Genomic DNA, 17,253 nt, shown 5'->3' with positions numbered 1-17,253 from the left:
CGTAAGACCTTCGTTTATCTTCAGAACACAAATTAAGATATATTTGATGCATTCCGAGAGCTCTTTGACCCTCCCATAGACAGCAAGGGTACTACCACGATCAAGGTCCAGAAACGTAGTAAGGACATCAGTAAAATAGTCCATGTGACATCAGTAGTTGAACCGTAATTTTATGAAGCTACAAGAATGCTTTTTGTGCGCAAAGAAAAGAAAAATAACAACTTAGTTCAGCAGTTCTTCTCCTCCTCATCCAATCTGCTGTGGCTTGCCTCCATTTTGGAGAGTATCACGACCATAGACTGTATAAAAACATGGACGTAGTGTCCGTGACGTCACCCGTAGGTTTCTGAAAAGCGTTTTTGAAACTCAAAGTGGGTGGAGCGGGCCGTCGCCATCTTGGCAGCGCGTCACTCCCGGATAATCGAAAATGGGCAAAGAGGCGGGAGCTGGTTGCTGAAACCACGCCCACCTAGCTCGACGGCGGTGACAGCAGCGGCAATCCACCTGTCACTCAAGTCGCCACGCCCTTAATTATGCAGAACTTTAAGACTTAATATAATTTAAACGGATGAGTTATAAAAAAATTCTGAAGATGAATGAAAGTCTTACGGGTTTGGAATGACTTGAGGGTGAGTAATTAATGACAGAATTTTCATTTTTGGGTGAACTATCCCTTTAAGCCAGGTGACCTAGCCAGGGCAAATGTTCATCTTAATGCTCCAAATGTCCAAGTTTATGATCATGACACTATCTTTTTCACATTTTGGCATTAGTGATTTAACACCAAATGATTTAACTGTTAAGGTTACAGACTGCTAAATAGAGCTGTCGCGATAACCGCAATATCGCAGTACCGCGCTATTGACGAGCAAACCGCAGAGGAGTGCAAGAACTGCAGCAACCGCGATTTTTGCGTGTTTTATTTTTTTCGTAAGGTTATGCCCTTCTCGTAAGGTTATGCCCTTCTCTACACTTCATGCATGTGGACTAAATATTAAACAAGTTAGTAATGATAACATAATGTGTACCATGCTGATTTGTACAGAGGCTCCGTAGATTAGATCGACTGAGCGCGTGCAAATACTTGCGTCTGTCCTCCAGGCCGAGTCATATATATTTGTGAAAATAGGTTGTCATGTTCAAGGAAAGCGAAATCTCTGTCTTAGCATCTACGCATAGCTGGTCAGCTGAGCCTTCTAAAGTGTCGCTCAAAGTTAAAATGATTTCAACAGCGTGTTTCATTAAGTCTCTTTGAAAGAATGAATCACTACACTGTAACTGCACTGACTGACAGTCCGTCTAGAACGCACGCTGGAGGAAATATCAATAGAAAGTCTCTTGTCTAGTCAGATTAGAAGATCAGATTACAACTAGGCTAACTGCTATACATATAGGCTAATGATAGCCTAACGATCTTATTGTCAGGTTTATGTTCTGTTATGTGGGCCGTTATTTTGTCATCCTCTTCTGTTTACTTCACTTCCTGTTTCAACGCTATTTGGTTTCGGTTTCATTGACTTCTGAATATGACCTCGTTAGTTATATCGTAACACATACACACACAAATTATATATATATATATGGCGGTAATACTGCATACCGCGCTATTGAGCCACTCAAAATTACCGCAAGGGAAATTCCCTCACCGCAACAGCCCTACTGCTAAATGGGCTTACACGATTTGCCTTTTCAGAAGTCTTTGTCACTCATTTCACCCATGGCTTGTACTAAACACTTCTGAACACAACTTACACTACACTAATATACATCCTAGAGAATATAAACAGCAAAATCTATAAATACATGGTCTTCTAAATACTTCAAATTGGTGTGTTGCTGCATAAATGTCAAGTTAAATAAAATTGCATGGCAACATATCTTCCTCATATCTAAAGCAGCGCAACATGGCCTCGCCCCTTTTGTTGCATGTTCCCGGGGGTGGGGTTTATGTAAATTTCAGTTTTTGTGATGTCACCAACCCGGGAAGTAGCTCATTGTAGTCCCTACCAGCCGTAACTGTAGGCATTAAACTGCCATCATTTTAAAAGACAAAATCTCCGTTTGCATTGAACTTTCAGCGTCATAACTTTGCAGATATTGTTTATGCTCAAACAGCAACATTACACACTAGCTAAAGTTAAAAAAGTGAAATCACAATCAACCACCCCTTTAATGTTTTTAAACTTTATTAACAATTTAGTGAACCTTGAGTAATATATCAAAATTATTTAAAGAAATAATGTCATGATCCCTTTAAAAGTCAGGTTTAATGAATCTCAAAGTTAATGTAATACATACATTATTTGGTTTTGTTAGGTCTGTTTTCACGGTGTTAGAATTTATATATATATTTATATATATATATATATTAAAAAATTTATAGATTTTTTTTATTCATTAACATTTATGTCTTATATGAAATAAGGTACATTCTCTATTCTTGCATTATTCAAGTGTTTACATAGTTTTGCCCCAGGTAAAAATAGTAAAATGTAAAATTTTAATTCATTTACATTTTGTGCTATGCATCATCATCATCATTCTGTACATTTTCAACTCTTATCTTATTTTACAATATACAAGTAAATACACATTTTAAGGGTCTTTTCCCATCTTACCTTACATTATTTTTACATGAACAGAATGTGCCATAAAAGATTTAGCCTGGTTGTATTTTGGTACTGTCATTATGTTTAAGCATTTTGTTACAAAGTACAGTTTAGGTGTTGATTATTTTAACGAAAAAAAAAAAAAAAAAGATTTAATAAGATATATCTCTTGGGCTGGCCCTTTTTTTTTTTTTTTTTTTTTTTTTTTTTTTTTTGAAACCGTAACGTAGGGAGGCGGGCTCAGTGAAGGGTCAATTGTGTTAGTATGTGTGTGTTAGCTATAACTGTTGTCTCCATATGAGGTCCAAAAGAGGGTGTGTGTACAGCAGCTCTAAAAATACCCAGGAGGCACTGTGCATATATCGTGTTGCAGCTAAACCAGTGAGATGTACTTCATGTGAGCAGAAAAAGCTTTGATTTTCTTTTGCAGTTTAGTTTGCAAAAACTAGAAACCTCCAATCATGGGTGAAACCAGTGTAGATGGAGCCAAAATGACAGGTATAGTCTGACATGTTTAGACGTGGGCTGTTTTTGCTGGTGCTTTTACTGGTGTGGTGTGAGCAAAATCTATATCTGTCAGATATAGTGTAACGTCTCACATGGGGTTGTTGACCTCAGTGCTGGTTTGAGCATGAAGTCTGAAGTTAATCTCTTTGTGTGTTTGTGTATTGCATTTTTCATAAAGTGTGAGCTTGTTAAATTGTTTATGTCATGCCATTTGTAGTTCATTCATAACGTGCCACTGTAGTTTTGGTTGTAACAACTTTTTGTAATTATTTTTACATTTGAATTGTTTTCATTTAACAAATGTATGTTTGATAGTTTGATAATTGGTTGTGTTTTGGACTGACTAATCATTGTGATACTAATTACACTGGCCCTGTCGACCTCGTGAGGTCACACCCACGTATATGTAGCCACTCCCCATTCATAGTTTGGGCTGAAAATTAGACCCGTTAGAGTATGATCACATGTCTGTATGTGCATGTAACATACAGACGACCTTGCCAGTCAAGTGTAATACAAGCTGTTATATGATCGTGTTATTTTTTAACCCTTTGTTATTTGCCTCTGTGAGTAAACCATTCCCTGTGGCTTTTTACATTCAACATTTGACCTCATTTCAGGACGTTACAGGTACTTTCATAGAATAAGAAGTGCACAATGCCAGAAGAGCTATTATTACCGAACTGAAAACTCCGTAGTGCCAGTAGGGGTGACAAATGTAACAAGATGATATTAAATTGTTAGTTTTGTTAGTTCACTCAAAAATGAACAATGTCATGTACTCACCCTCATGTTGTACCAAATTTATAAAACTAAAGATGGACTGATATAAGTTTTTTTTTAATGGCCGATGCTGATATGTTACAGAGATGGGTAGATATGTGTATATACATATAGGGGTGGAACGGTTCAAATTACTCACGGTTAGGTTTGTATCACGGTTTTAGAGTCAGGGTTTCGGTATGGATTGGTATGTGCTATGTTTAGGAAAAAACTATACTGTCAAATAAAAATAAAGAAAATAAGAATAGTCTATCTAACTACAAGCAACATCACAAATAAATACAATAGAGTAAAGATACAAATAAAATAAACAGTGATTTTTCGTTTTTTTACATTTAACATTAGTTTTTAGGTACAGAAATTGAATAAAGTAATGAAATGTAAAACAGCATTGCATATTTGACTGTATAAATTAAAGATTAATCTTTATTAAAGTTACAAAAGCTATTTAATCAAGAGCAGTGAGTAATTTCTTTGTTGTTGCTGTTTGATTAATATTAAGAAAGTGCTGTCACTTTAAGAGAACGCACTGATCCAGTACAGTACGTTCAGCCGGCTATGTCTGCTATAGGATACTTACCAAGACGGGCATTTTGACATCATTTTTGTGTGAATTTGTCCATTTAAACTCAGTACTTCAGAGAGAGCTTAATATTTGCGTGTGTTCTGAGGCGCGGGTTTTCACGCTTCGGATGAGCGCACGCACAAATCTTCTCACTGCGCGCACAAGCTCGCGTCCTCTGGCTCTTAAATGTTTGAAATGGCAAGTGGCAAAGCTTAAAGGAGTTTAGCTTAGACACAGATATCAACATGTGCTGTTCAGATCTCACCTGTGCACGCGCGCTATCAGCACCCGGGTGATGACGGAATAAATGCTTATATTCCAGCATACAGCATTCGCTTTGAACTAGAGTGAATGGTTTGTCCACGTTTTTTTTTTTCATCGCTGTTGTTTTAATGTATTGGGAAGCCAGAATGCACATCCATCAACAGAAACATATATTAGCCGAACCCTGTTTGTTTTACGTGTTATTTATAGCAAACCATATTACAGATGCGTTGTGAGATTTAAGTTGAACCGCGGTCCTAGCTTTTTTTCCGCGATCCGTTCCACCCCTAATATCCACCCAGCTCAGTAACATATTAGCATCGGCCATTTAATTTTTCAAAAATAAAAGGATCAAAAACATGAATAAAAAGCAAGTAAACGTTGTAACCAACAGTGCACTTAATCAAATGGCCTTTACATATTGAGAATCATATTTTCTCCAATAAAGACCAGGCAATGCTAATTTTACATGTGAATATGACATAGCATCCAGCTGGATATAGCACAGCATACATGTGTTTTGAGCTTTGAAGCTGACTGCTTGTGCTTAGCTGAACTTTCCTGTCTTCATCCAACAAGCATTAATCAGGGTAGCGCAATATTAAAATTTTGGCAGGAGTAGGGCTGGACGATATGACCAAAATTTATATCACGGTATATTTCTTAATTTCGGTCGATACAATATAATTCCGATATCGATATGAACACTATTTAAAAAGCCTCATAAAAATGGCCAAGAACGGCCACAACAGATGTCTGTACCTACAAACTTATGAAAAATTAATTTGCCAACATCTTGCAGTTCAAAAACCTTTGACTGGCAGTGTAGGCTGATTATTATTATAGATTGAAACGTGCATTAACCAGGGTTACGAGTATGAAACATGCTCCGAGTTGCTTCAGAAAAATAAAAAATAGAGCAACAACAAAAGCATGTTGCTGGAAATGGGTTTATTATTGAAAATGCAAACTGCTTGTCTGCCAGCAGGAGGCGCTGTGAGAGCGGTGGAACTAACGGTTTCTCCAGTGCTCATGAACGCTACTTTATCAGATAAAAATGCCATCGAAACTATTCTGAAGACAGTCGGTTCCCTTCAGAGATACATTCATATAAAACACCCGCTGTGTTATGATTTTGAAACGTGCAGTGCTCATGTTTATTCAACGAAGTCAAACGCCACAAATAAATCAGTGTATGGGAAACCCTGGTAATGTATATCGAAATATTGGAAATGTGTTTAAAAATCATATCACTGTTATTGAAAAAAATTATATCGCGATACATACTGATATTGAATTATTGTCCAGCCCTAGGCAGGAGTGAAAATGAGCCTGTGAGGGATAAAATTACTGCATGTTCAACAGGTTGTACTGGTGTGATAACATTGATATGATACCTAAAATTGCTCTTTCTAACCTGCCCCCACATGGCTAATTTCACGATTCCTTCGTCGAATCCGCCGGCTGCGCCGTTCTCAAGCCCACCGGCTGTTCCTCACTCAAACCCGCCGTGTGTGACGCTGTGCGTTTCATGGTGAAAGCTAAACTACTTTGTTTGGTCTTCCAAAAGAGGACACGACTAGAAATCAGTGGTTAAGTTATATTTACTACACTGTTCCAGAACAGTTCAACCCAAATATTCAGATGTGTGCAGCACATTTTATGGAGGACTGTTTCCTGATCCAGTTAGAGTAGACTACAATGCTGGCTGTTCTGACTCACAGACTGTAAGTACGTTTTCATATTTAAAGGATTTGCCACTGATGATTCAAATGTGAGTTTTGAGCAGTGTAGAGTAGCGCTTGTTGTTTGTCATTTCTCCGATCACAAATGCAGACATGGTTTTATGTTTACGTCATTATAATCAGTAATTATGTCCCCACTGGATGCAACAAATGCCCCGTTTGTAATGGGTTTTCATGTTTTGGTCTCGTCGCTCCGGCCAGACAGGGCATCACAGTATGGTAGGGTGCGTAACATTTCCGTCACACGCTTGAGGTATTCGGCCAATCACAATGCACTGGATAGCTGGCCAATCAGAGCACACCTCGCTTTTCAGACCGACGAGCTTTGTAAAAATCGACGCGGTTCAGAACGGCGAGGCATGGAGGTAATGTACAGTATGTGGAAAATAATGTGTTTTTTGAACCTTAAACCGCATAAACACATTTCATTACACAAAATAATGTTTTTTTTAGCAACATCATATGACCCCTTTAACTGCTGTTTTCTTACCACTCATTTTTGTTGTGTTTATTTTGTTATTGGGAAGATAAGTGTTCAGCACATATTCACATATTTATCAAACCATTTTTTTAAAATGGGGAAATAGGGAAATCATTAATGTTCTGAATATGAATAAAAGTCCTATGGATTTGGAATGACATTAAGAGGTAAGGGTAAGAAAATGATAATAGAATTTTCATTTTTGGGTGAATTAATACTTTACAGTGTTTTTTTGTTTTTTTTGTGGTTATATTACATTAAAATAATTGCTTTTTGTATTTGTTTAACTAGCATTTTTGAAAAACTAATCTGTTTCTAATTCTAATTCTGAATTCAGTTTTTCAGTGTACATTTAGTTTGCATTTAACTTAGAATGATAGCTTCTGACAGAGACTGTAGTTTTGAGTATCTCATATCCGATTCTGTTTGTGTGTCTTACCAGACTCTCCAGGTGGAAATGCAGCCATTAAGAGTGAAAAAAAGACAGAGAAAAACTCTTTCTTTAGCTGGCTGTTGGTGCTGGCTTTGCTGGGGGCTTGGCTGTCTGTGGGTGTCATGTGGTTTGACCTAGTTGACTACAACAGTGTGGTTGGTAAGTTTAAAAATTTTTTTTTTTTTTAAACAGTCTTGCAGGAATGTAGACTGCTCACATTTTGTGGTAAAATTATTAGTTTTTTGAACAAACAAATGGTCACCTAAATGATTCATGCAGATCTCTGGAGTGTTTGCGTCAACATTTTTTTATAGTATTGTAAAAGTGTGTGTGTGTATATATGAGAGATCCCCTGAAAACACTCCTTCTGGGGAAAAAAATTCTTTTTTCCTGTATTTTTTCTTCATTTTATTCTTGTATTATTTTTTCCCTTAATGATTAGTAATACAATTCATGGAAAGATGACCAAATTTAGTACAAAATAACAAATAGTAAAAATAGTAAATTATATTGCTTAAATAAAGGGTTGCAGAAACACCCTTGATTGAATACAATAACTGTGTAATGTTCTAGTACTTGGTATGTACTTCATAACTTTAAGTATACTGTTCTTCCCTTCTTGGCATTGAGTGTACAAGTTCATAACAAATTGTCACATCTGTCCTATTTAACTCCAGGAGGACAACCTCCTTAAATGCCCTCCTGTAAATGCCAGTGTTGCTCAACTTGTCTCTACAAAATCCCCCACAGGTGCTTAAAGGTGCACTAAGCGATTTTTGCCAAACGATGTTGATATTTGAAAGCACCAAAACAAACACGCCCATATCCCAACAGGACCTCGCCCCTATTTTGAAATCTCCGCCCCACACAAACATACACAACCCTGGCATAACGACGATCGTTGAAACAAGCGAAGTTGACACACAAGCATATTCAAACAAAAGCACAACACAGATGAGTTGTGTGAAACAATGCAAAATCAACATTACTCACCTATCACAAAGAAACAACGCAACCTCGGCATTCGATTAGGCCGCTCCTTGAGTTCTCTCCACCGCTGGAAAGCTGCTCCGATATTTACGTGGGTCCTACCTCTTGCCTGATCGTAACCCTTCTTTTAAGTGTTTTGTTCCTCCGATATTTTCATATCGCTTTATCTATAGTTGATCTGCTAATATCCGTCCTGTACACTCAAATTGAGTGCTCTCTTCTCTCTATACAAGACACGCCCCCTTACTGCTGATTGGCTGCAAGTGTGTTTTGGGACACAGTCCGACACTGCAGTCAAAAGCGTTTTTCAAAAATTGCTTCGTGCACCTTTAAGAGTGTTAGACGGAATGTCCACCAAAGTGTTTTTTTTCCCAAGGCTACTGTATTTTGTTTCCCAGTTGTTTTCAATAAGAGCGCCACATTTTTTTAAATGCCAGGAACGTGACAAGGCGCTGAGCGTTTATTTTATGCTAAGCGTTGTGTGCTTGGCATTTTTTTTTTCTCGCCGATGAGAGTTCAAGAATATCTATAGTCGATCTGCTAATATCCGTCCTGTACACTCAAATTGAGTGCTCTCTTATCTCTATACAAGACACGCCCCCTTACTGCTGATTGGCTGCAAGTGTGTTTTGGGACACAGTCCGACACTGCAGTCAAAAGCGTTTTTCAAAAATTGCTTCGTGCACCTTTAAGAGTGTTAGACGGAATGTCCACCAAAGTGTTTTTTTTCCCAAGGCTACTGTATTTTGTTTCCCAGTTGTTTTCAATAAGAGCGCCACATTTTTTTAAATGCCAGGAACGTGACAAGGCGCTGAGCGTTTATTTTATGCTAAGCGTTGTGTGCTTGGCATTTTTTTTTTCTCGCCGATGAGAGTTCAAGAATATTCACCTTTGGGTAAAATGCTGCACTCATCATTGTCACTTTTTAGTCAGCTAGCCAATCACAGTTACTGCTGATTGGCTGCAAGTGTGTTTTGGGACACAGTCCGACACTGCAGTCAAAAGCGTTTTTCAAAAATTGCTTCGTGCACCTTTAAGAGTGTTAGACGGAATGTCCACCAAAGTGTTTTTTTTCCCAAGGCTACTGTATTTTGTTTCCCAGTTGTTTTCAATAAGAGCGCCACATTTTTTTAAATGCCAGGAACGTGACAAGGCGCTGAGCGTTTATTTTATGCTAAGCGTTGTGTGCTTGGCATTTTTTTTTCTCGCCGATGAGAGTTCAAGAATATTCACCTTTGGGTAAAATGCTGCACTCATCATTGTCACTTTTTAGTCAGCTAGCCAATCACAGTGGAGGAGGGGTGGGACTAATACAACAACGACCAACTGTTACACCCTGTTTGTATGACTAAACGCCAATGGAGAACTTAATATTGCTTGTCTCTGAGTATTCATGTCTTCACCAGATGGAGTTCCCGGACTACCACAATATTGTTATGAAAAAGAATGCTTGGGAGAAGCATGTGTCTGCCATATTTCTCTAAAATGCTGTGCCCTCTGGCACTCACAGCTAAGCATTGTCAGTAGAGCTCCTGGCATTCTCAGCTGGTTAAAAATGCATTGGTGCATAACACAAGGTTTTACTATATAAGAAAAAAAATTTCTATAGAATGTTTTATATGTAAGACCTTATTTTAACTATTGCATGAACTGCAAAGTTTAACAAACTTTTTTCCGTTTTCTGTCAGAATCAGACACTGTTGATCACAAAGTGTGTAAATATTGATTATCTTGTTGCATAGCTTGGTTGATAAAAACTTCTAATTAAATGGTAGGACCAGTAATGATACACACACCAGGTTATAGAGAGGGTCATAAACCATAAACTAATCTAGTTATTCTAGCTGTCTGTCATAATATTGATCATAATAACATGAGATAAATGTAAATGTTTTTTTGTGTGTTTAGTTTCATGTAAATTAGTCTTTGGTTTGCTGATTGATTTGTGAGGGGACATACAGAATAGAAAATTCACACCCATCAGGAATCAATGTTTTATTGCCCAAACCAGAGATGTATACTGTTCAGTCATGCTCAGTGTGAATGAGCCTTAACAACCTCATGGTCCATTGTGGATGTAAAAGGATGTACAACAAAAGCACAAACAGGGTCTGGGCCAAAAAAATTACGTTTGGAAATGAATTTGGTTTACCGTGTTACTGTGTTGTACCCTCTTTACTCTGCATCTTTACTTGCTCGTTATACAAGTATTTTCTTTTATCCTGGTTCAATGAAAGGTGCTCTTGGAGGAGTATATGATGCTGATGGCGATGGAGACTTCGATGTAGAAGATGCCAAAGTTTTGTTGGGTGAGTGAGATTTACTTGTGTATGTGGCTTTTTTCTGGCATGACTGACTTAGGTGACAACCCATTCAAAAGTGTCAACTCTTTCTATCTCTCTGTTTTTTATCTCCCTTATTTATTTTGAGACTTAAGATAAGTGGTCTAAACAAGCTTTTTCTGTGTCACTCAATTTAAGTGTGAGGATGTCATGAACATGGTAGTATACTCCTCCGCTATCAAATGCAGAAGTGTGTCTGCATTTGAGGTTTCCTGTCATTTGACAGTGTTAGCAAATACTTAGCATGAAACTGTTTGGTTTTGTGTTAGTGAGGCTGGACGTAATTCGGGGGAGAAGAATTGTTAAATAAATTGTTATTTTTGTTTTCTTTGCGCTCAAATAGTATTCTCGTAGCTTCGTAGTTGAGCCATTGATGTCACATGGACTGTTTGAAGATGAACGAAGGCCTTACGGGTTTGGAACAACATGAGGGTGAGTAATTAATGACAGAATTTTCATTTTGGGGTGAACTAACCCTTTAACAAAAACATTATTTTTCCGCCAAACAATGTAGTTCCTCAGTTACCGTTACGGTTGTGGTTCCAACAAAGCCGAGCAACACACAAATGTAAACAAAGGTGTATGTTTGTAGAGTATTCCACGGTCTGTCTGAATACTGGGTTCTGATTGGCTGGCAGGTATGCAGTAAAACCGTTTAATGCACAAGTAGTTCCAAGTCAGTTTAATCACCGTTCTATATTAATGCGCTGCTTTAATTGATGCACACTAACCAAAACGCATCAATCACTCGCACACAGAGAGAGAGAGGTCAGAGATCTCTGATTGCGCTGCACACACACAAACTCGTTGTCAACACTTCCCCGTGATTTTCATTAATAAAATAGCCTAGATACTAAATCACTACATTATATTCCCCAGCAACCAGGTGGTAAAATAGTTTTTGAAGTAATTGTTTGTACAGAGAGACGTGCAGACGCAGCACGCAGGTACACACAACTGTCATCTCTCTCTCTCTCTCTCTCTCTCAAACAATCAATCGATAATTAATTGAACTACATGCTATAATTCATTCAAATATATGTGGTCTTACCGCACTATTTCATCTCTGTGTATGATTTGAAGCGGGCAGAATGCTAGCGGTAACGTGCCGTTGGGTAATTTTTACCCATTCGGTCAAATATTGTGCTGCAAAGAGCAATGCTAGTTTTAACTTGTCTATAACTTGGCAAATGACCATGGAATAAGCGGGATAATCAAATGCTAGCCGTGCGTTAAAGGATTTTAAATGCACTTCGCGGAGGCAACCCGCTTCGCGTCAGGCGGTTCTTTGCCTCGACGTTGTGTACTTAAAATCCTTTAATGCACGGCTAGCCGTTGATTATCCATTACATAATTTACAACAGCGTCGAACTTGGCTCAACCAATCAGAATCATATATCCGTTTTATAATTATCTTTCTATGCGTGTGTATATTTGCCTTTTTATTTATTGGTATTCATATAACTTTCTTCCCTTCAGAAAATGCTACTGTGGCTGCTAAGGAAAAAACCTTAAGAAAAAATGTCACAACAGAAGGAGACCGTATCCAAGCAGGCCATTCCAAGCTTACATGTAAAGACATTTTTGTGGCTATCATGGCCACGTGTCGTGTACCTATGCTTTGTGTTTGTCGATTGTGTTTGCTTGCACTGAGAAAGCTGCAAAACGATGTAGCTTTTCTCTTACACTGGCATGTTGGAAGGTATCCATTGGTGTGTTGTTTGAGGTCTTTGAAGAAGCAAGTAGCATTTTATTCTGATTTGGCTCTTGGCTCACAAACTTGACTGAAGTGGATTCATGAGAGTGTATGGTTAAAAATAAACTTTACAAATTGACAAATGAATGGTTATTTGAAACAATAAAACAAATTCGATTTTTAAAATAATTGAATTAATGTTTAAATATTATGTAAATGTATTTTTTGAAAAAATATAATTGTTTATTGCAGAAATATTAAAAAGCATTTTTATAAATAGATTAAGGAAAGCAATTAAAATTATTTATCAATGTATATTATTATTGTTACATTTAGCTACATTTTTAAACAAGTACATTAATTTGTTTTAAATCTATTTGTCAATTTGAAAAGTTTTTAACTTATTTTTGAATTAATATAATGACAATTTCTGTTATTGATAATTGACACTTTCATTTGAATTTATTTTTAAGTGGCACTGCTTGTCATGGTTGTCTGATGCATCACTTTGTAGATCCCTGCATGGTGTCGTCTGTGTTGCAACATTTATATAGAGAAGGACAGCTGTGTGTAATGCAATGTGCTTCAACAATATTAGCCCTCACAAAAGTAATGAAAATGTTTTAATTTGCACATACAGTACTTACCTTGTAATTGTGCAAGACTTATACAAAAATATAAGTTACTTTGCAGCCTACATAAAACCATAAAGCCTTATAAGGACACACAAGTTTTTCTCCAAACTGATATTTAACAATAACGTGTAAACCTCTATGACAGACCTACCATGAGTTGCATTTTTGACCCTTAATATATCCTTCTAGAGGCCACAAGCCAGCATAGTTCAACTTATTTTTTCCCCTAATTTCCCAAATTCAGTTCACAGTATTGAGTGTATTTTTCTTTAAAATGTTCTTACCATAAAAATGGAATTAGTAACAGTAACAAAAAAAGTCAAAAGTATAGATCAAATTTGTAGAATCTAAGCATATTAGCATTTTGGTATTGAGAATCATGAAAATCTGCATTGATATTCAATACTGAACTATTGGTATTAACTTAAAAAAAAATAAAGAAATCAAGTTATAAAAATTGTATGATTTTTCTTTAAAATGTTCTTACCATAAAAATGGAATTAGTAACAGCAACAAAAAAAGTCAAAAGTATAGATCAAATTTGTAGAATCTAAGCATATTAGCATTTTGGTATTGAGAATCATGAAAATCTGCATTGATATTCAATACTGAACTATTAGTATTAACTTAAAAAAAAATAAAGAAATCAAGTTATAAAAATTGTATAGTGGATTTCTATAAGTATATCAGATGCTAATAATACTTAGAAATCATAGGTTTAAACAAGTAAATGTGTTAAATTGCATGTGCAAGTTTTTGCACTGAATTGACACTATCAACCGATAGTGGATTTTACCAATAACAATAACCGATAATAACAGATTAATCAACCAATAGTTTTTAAAATTGATACTGAATGAAAGCAAACATAACGCTCCAAGCAAAATAGTGTAAGAATTGGACCATGAAAATGTACTGTACTTTAATTAATTAAATATTAACAGAGGTGGGACCAAGTCGCTGTTTTGCAAGTTACAAGTAATGCCCAATCCCAATTCTACCCCTTAACCCTTTCCCCACCCCTCCGTTTTGCGCGTTCATATGAAGGGGTAGGGGTGTCTCTCCTTTGGTTGGAGGGGTAGGGGTAAGGGGAAGGGCCAGATAGCACTTCAAACGAAGATTTTTCGGGACCACACTTCCAACGAAGGGGTATGAATTATCTCAGCGTAAACCAGCTTCATCTGCAACATGGCTGCCCGATCGAACAAAAAGACATATAAATGTAAGCATTTTTGGCATTAATAAAGATTTTAACGAAAAGTAATAATTTGTTTTGTTACATTCAATCGTGAGTTTATATTTACGGTCATGTTTAGGGGTGCTCCGATCAGGATTTTTGAGGCCGATCACAGAAAGCAGTATACCGATACCGATGTTTTTAAAGCCTTCCTTTTTTTATCATTTATAACTGCTTATAGTGATACTCCAATCAGGATTTTTAGACATTTATTCAGGGCCTGAATTTCATTTTTGAAAATGGGGGGAATTCCCCTCTTAGGTGTCTCTTGTGAGAGGAGAAGCAGCTTTCACACAGGAGTCCGCTACTGAGCCGTGGCTGTTTACCACAAACACAACATTTATCCATTATTTTGATTTCAAATCCGAACATTGTCACTGAAATTGCTTTTTCAGCATTGCAATTCTTTTTCTTTTTTTTTTTACACAGTACAGTAATACAATCTTTCAAAGACATGTTTAACAATAAACATAAGCAACACATTATTCATTGCTTTTTACTTTTGCATTTACTTTAGATTTATATTTTAAGTTGCTCAAGCAAGTGGCAAAACATTTAAACTACTTTTCTTACGTTATCACAAACTTACCATTGACAGAAATGGTCAACTCTACTGCCTTTCCTTTTGCATTTAAATCTTTATTAAAGAACTTTGTTTTCCTACCTGCCATCTATTATTGTCTTGTTTATCTAAAAGTGCTCTTTTCCTTTAAACCTAGCCAAAAAGCCATATGTGTTTACTGTGAAACACCGTAGACTTTAATAATGTGCATTTATGGTGTAATTACTACATTTTCGTGTCAATCCATGTTCATATTTACTGCAAAAATTGCTTGCAGCGCAGCAAAAATAGACTCGGTACGGAAACCATCTCTGTACTGCTGCAGACGCACCGCTCGTGGAACGCACTGCTGGACAGCAACAGTGTGCAGTGTGCGCGCTTTATTAATCCGTTAACATGAGCGTGGAAATAATACGCACCACATACGCACAGCAAATGGAGTAATGTGAACCTGGCATTATGTATGTGCACTGCGAGTGCTAGTGTGCATGAGCCCACGGTCTCCAGGAGAGCGGGCCCGCTCCTGCTATATATTCACTCTTTGTTCACCCACTCTCCACTTAGAATAATTTTCTACCCGACCGTTCCCACTAAATTTAGATCTCGTTTCCAGAATCTCACATTTAAATTTCCACTACTGAAAGAAAGAGAGCTGACAAATAAAAGTGTAGTCTGCACAAAATTGTATGTTATTTTATTCGTCTTGTCAAGAGTCTTGAATTTATTGACTTTGACTTGAATTTATATGAATTATCTTAAGACACAAAATTGGTTTAATATTTTATGCAACACAGTAGGAAAAACGTGTCAGAGAAAATAAAAATGTTGTACAAAAATTTTATTTCTTATTTTTATTCGTCTTGTCAAAATACTAAATTAGTTTGACATTTTTCTGTTAACACCGTAGGAAAAGTGTCGCAGAGAAAAATAAATAAATGGGACATCTTTCATTTAAAATTATAGGCCAAGCAAAATATAAACAAAACCGAGTTGAACGTCCTTCAATGAAAGCGCATCCACACTTTGCTCCATCTTTATTCTGCTCTGTCACTCATCGACAACCTGCCTGTTCTGTCTGAGGGCGGTATATTTACCACAGGTACAGCCTGCTCTGAGCATATGCACATGCTGCGCACAGACCATGCAAATAAAACGTGTGACGTTTAAAGCATGCGTGCAGTGCGTGCATAACAGTCCTAAACGCAAGCTGTACCGGTGGTCAATAAGAATAAAGCGCAGATATGCTGTTCTAAATGGACGTCGGGAACGGGATATTGTTAGACCATCCACTCGCATTCAAATTACACCAGAGTTACCGACCGCTACCGCATTTTATTCGGGAATTTAATCCTGTGGCGTAAAAAATCCGGTCGGGTCCCGTGGTTCCCGCGGGAATGCAGACCTCTAGCCTAAACGTAACATGTCCGGCACCACACCGTTCACTATAGCAGATTTATACCTGAGGCATGCAAAATTATTCATGGCAAAACTGTAGCTATTCAGATACACAAATATACTATATAAGTAAATGTATTTTGTGTTTACAAGTTCATAATGATCACAGTTGATGGCTTAGTTTAAGGGCTATATGTGTGCTATAAGAGCTGATGGATTTACAACCATGGACAACCAAATGGAATTTGTCCATTTCTTCTGAAACACATGAAAGTGAGTGGCCGGTAAACAGGAAGAATAGAGTGAACTTTATGTGTTTATATGTTATATGGCTACATACAAGCGTTTGACGTGGGAAAAAAATCTAATTATGTTTGAAAGGTTTAGCCTATTATTATTATTATTGTTTCAATATACATTGGCTCTTCTTCTTCTTCTTCATTATTATATACATGGTTTATAGTGGTTATGTCCCTCTCTGGCTCATTGCCAAAAACTGTGCTAATTCAGTGTGATTATACGCTTCAGTAACATATATTAGTATATTGATCAGAACTCTGTTTTTTTTTTCTTTTGAAGGTAAAGACTTGGCGAGTCACAGGTCTCAAGTCCAAGTCAAGTTTCGAGTCATTGTTGTCTAAGTCGAGTCACAAGTCTTTGATTATGTCAAGTCAAGTCACAAGTCCACAAAATTCATGCGACTCGAGTCCACAACTCTGAATATTATTATATTAATTATACAGTGATCATTCGTCTTAGTGCATTAATTAATAACAAATAACAACTTTAATATTTACCAACTTTCAAAATTTTTAAATGTATTAATAAATGTTGAATTTAACAATCTTAATGAGCTTTTATACAGCATTTACTAACCTTAGTTTGTTACAAAATTACTCTTATTGTAAAGTGTTGCCATTTCATATAAATCCAAACAATCATGGTTAAAGATGGCCATCTTTAAATATCACAAAGGCCATAGCATTGAAATTACATGCATATGTATATT

The 17,253-nt window shown here is 36.8% G+C and overlaps 1 protein-coding gene across 6 annotated transcripts in view; it reads left to right on the top strand.

The window, feature by feature from the left end:
• The window catches only part of unm_hu7910 (un-named hu7910), a 53,147-nt gene that overhangs the window by 3,339 nt on the left and 32,555 nt on the right, over nucleotides 1–17,253 (top strand). For 3 of the 6 annotated variants that reach the window (XM_016243852.1, XM_016243854.1, XM_016243853.1), the window contains exons 2-3: nucleotides 7,397–7,546; nucleotides 10,615–10,686. In XM_016243852.1, the coding sequence (XP_016099338.1) occupies nucleotides 7,397–7,546; nucleotides 10,615–10,686 (222 nt within the window). Of the gene's footprint in view, nucleotides 1–2,971; nucleotides 3,108–7,396; nucleotides 7,547–10,614; nucleotides 10,687–12,198; nucleotides 12,292–17,253 lie in introns of those variants that run through there. The other 3 variants (XM_016243851.1, XM_016243850.1, XM_016243849.1) reach the window with 3 other exon arrangements.

The sequence above is a fragment of the Sinocyclocheilus grahami genome, unplaced genomic scaffold (genome assembly GCF_001515645.1).
Source record: "Sinocyclocheilus grahami isolate Dianchi unplaced genomic scaffold, SAMN03320097.WGS_v1.1 scaffold702.1, whole genome shotgun sequence".
NCBI lineage: Eukaryota > Metazoa > Chordata > Actinopteri > Cypriniformes > Cyprinidae > Sinocyclocheilus > Sinocyclocheilus grahami.
The sequence above is the reverse complement of the archived record's forward strand: the minus strand, read 5'-3'. Positions and strand labels throughout refer to the sequence as shown.